Source organism: Phoca vitulina, unplaced genomic scaffold, assembly GCF_004348235.1.
Source record: "Phoca vitulina isolate PV1807 unplaced genomic scaffold, GSC_HSeal_1.0 scaffold5, whole genome shotgun sequence".
Lineage (NCBI taxonomy): Eukaryota > Metazoa > Chordata > Mammalia > Carnivora > Phocidae > Phoca > Phoca vitulina.
The window spans coordinates 24016565-24019533 of NW_022589708.1; the positions used below are offsets into that span (position 1 = coordinate 24016565).

Here is a 2969-nt window from a genome sequence, read left to right on the forward strand (position 1 = left end):
CCCTCCTCACCATCAGTCGTGGTGACTTGAACGCCTCTTCCTCCTTCTACATGGCCCTCTCCTGCAGAGCATTAGCCTGATTCTTGAGTAACAGCTCTACTATAGGGAAAAAAAAAAATTACAATCTACACATACAGTAGCTTCCACACATTAGTTTCTTCAATTCGATTTGATATTTCTGAGGGCCTACACTGCAGAGTCAAATTCCTAAGTTCTGTTAGGAGATCATAGAGTTGGCTGAATTTTAATAACCGATACATGTATCTACAGTTAAATCTTATATGCCAATTCTAGCTACAATTTCAAATATTGAGGCCTCGAATACCTTTCTTGCTTCTTTTTTCAACTTGTTAAATCGAACTATAGTGAATATATAGTTTTATGTTAGTTTCAGGTGTGCAATATAATGATTCAACAATTCTATAACAATTCTTATTTCAGTGTTCATTACAATAAGTACTTTTAATAACTTTTATCTATTTTACCCATCCTTCTACTCACCTCCCCAGTGTGTTGTCTGTGTTTGAGAGTCTGTAATTTGTTTGTCTATTTTTTATGTTTGTTTCTAAATTCCACATATGAGTGAAATCATATGTTATTTATCTTTCTGTCTGACTTCTTTCGCTTAGCATTACACCCTCTAGTTCCATCCATGCTGTTGCAAATGACAAGATCTCTTTTTATGCTTGAGTAATATTTCATTATATATATAGTTATCATATCATATCATATCATATATAGATAGATATAGCACACCTTCTTCATTCATCTAAAGGTGAACACTTGGATTCCTTCCGTATCTTGACTATTGTAAATAATGCTGCAATAAACCTTAGGGTGCATGTATCTTTTCAAATTTTGTTTTTGTTTTCTTTGGGTAAATACCCAGCAGTGGAATTACTGAATCATATGGTATTTCTGTTTTTAATTTTTTGAGGAACCTCCATACTGTATTCCACAGTGGCTGCATCAGTTCGCATTCCCACTAATAGTGCACAAATGTTGCTTTTTCTCTACATCCTTGCTAACACTTGTTATTTCTTGCCTTTTTGATTCTAGTCATTCTGACAGGTATAAGGTGACATCTCGTGGTGGTTTTGATTTGCATTTCCCTCATGATTAGTGATGTTGAAAATCTTTTCATTCACCTGTGGGCCATCTGTATGTCTTCCTCTGCCCATTTTTGGATCAGATTATTTGATTTTTTGATGTTGAGTTGTTTAAGTTTTTATATATTTTGTATATTAACCCCTTGTCAGATATATCATTTGAAAATATCTTTTTCCATTTAGTACCTTGTCTTGTCTTTTTGTTGATGGTTTCCTTTGCTGTGCAAAAGTTTTGTTTTTTTTTTTTTTATTTTGGCATAGCCCCAATAGTGTATCTTTGCTTTTGTTTTCCTTGCCTCAGGAGACATATCTAGAAAAATGTTTCTATTAACAATTCCAAAGAAACTCTGCTTATGTGTTTTTCTAGAAGTTTTAAGATTTCAGATCTCACATTTAGGTCTCTAATCCATTTTGAGTTTATTTTCGTGTATGGGGTAAGAAAGAAAAAGAAATCATGTCACACCTTTTTTCCAACTAAAGTAGCATAAAAACTAGAGATCAATCATAAGAAAAAAAAATAGAAAGAATGTAAATACATAGAAGCTAAATAACATGCTACTAAACAACAAATGGGTCAACCAAGCTTCATTCTTTTACAAGTAGCTGTCCAGTTTTCCGAGCATCATTTGTTGAAGAGACTGTCTTTTCTCCATTGTACCATTGTATATTTTCTCCTTTCTTGTAGATTAATTGGCCATGTAAGTGTGAGTTTATTTCTAGGCGCTCTATTGTGTTCCACTGATATATGTAACTATTTTTGTGCTGGCACTATACTGTTTTGATTACTACAGCTTTGTAGTGTATCTTGAAATCTGGGGCTGTGATACTCACATCTTTGCTCTTCTTCCTGAAGATTGATTTGTCTATTTGAGGTCTTTTGTGGTTCCATACAAATTTTAGGATTATTTGTTCTAGTCCTGTGGAAAATGTTGACATTGTGATAGGAATTGCACTAAATCTGTAGAATGCTCTTTTTCCACCATCTTGGAGTTTGTGGAGGCCTGCTGGGAACAGGACTCCTATAATGCCAAATAATGTCTGGAAGGCTGTGGTCCAAGGCCATTTTTGCTGGCGACAAGCGGGGTCTCTGGAACCAGAGGCAGCACAGAAATCTTCTTAAAATCAAAGGTGTTTATGCTCGAGATGAAACGGAATTCTATCTAGGCAAGAGATGTGCTTATGTGCACAAAGCAAAGAACAACACAGTGACTCCTGGTGGCAAGCCAAACCAAAGAAGAGTAATCTGGGGAAAAGTAACTCATGCTCATGGAAACAGTGACATGGTTCGTGCCAAATTCCAAAGCAACCTTCCTGCTAAACCCATTGGCCACAGAATCTGTGTGATGCTGTACCCCTCAAGGATTTTTTTTAAATTTTTATTGTTATGTTAATCACCATACATTACATCATTAGTTTTTCATGTAGTGTTCCATGATTCATTGTTTGTGTATAACACCCAGTGCTCCATGCAGAATGTGCCCTCTTTAATACCCATCACCAGGCTAACCCATCCTCGCACCACCCCCAGAACCCTCAGTTTGTTTTTCAGAGTCCATCGTCTCTAATGGTTCGTCTCCCCCTCCGATTTCCCCCCCTTCATTCTTCCCCTCCTGCTATCTTCTTCTTCTTTTTTTTTTTTTTAACATATATTATATTATTTGTTTCAGAGGTACCGATCTGTGATTCAACAGTTTTGCACAATTCACAGCACTCACCACAAGGATTTAAATTTAATGAAAAGTAAATAAAGGTGTAGATTTGTGTTCTTGTTAAAAAAAAAATCTGTAGAATGCTTTAGGTAGGATGAGAATTTTAACAATATCCATTCTTCCAATCTAAGAACATGGAATATCTTTCCAT

The 2969-nt window shown here is 35.5% G+C and overlaps 1 protein-coding gene across 1 annotated transcript; it reads left to right on the plus strand.

The window, feature by feature from the left end:
• Nucleotides 1-2143: 2143 nt before the first annotated feature.
• On the plus strand, nucleotides 2144-2467 carry LOC116631808 (60S ribosomal protein L35a-like; the record flags this gene model as incomplete). Its single annotated transcript, XM_032403418.1, has 1 exon — nucleotides 2144-2467. A coding segment is annotated over exon 1 (324 nt), but the record flags the coding sequence as incomplete, so codon positions are not given.
• Between the last annotated feature and the right edge of the window lie 502 nt (nucleotides 2468-2969).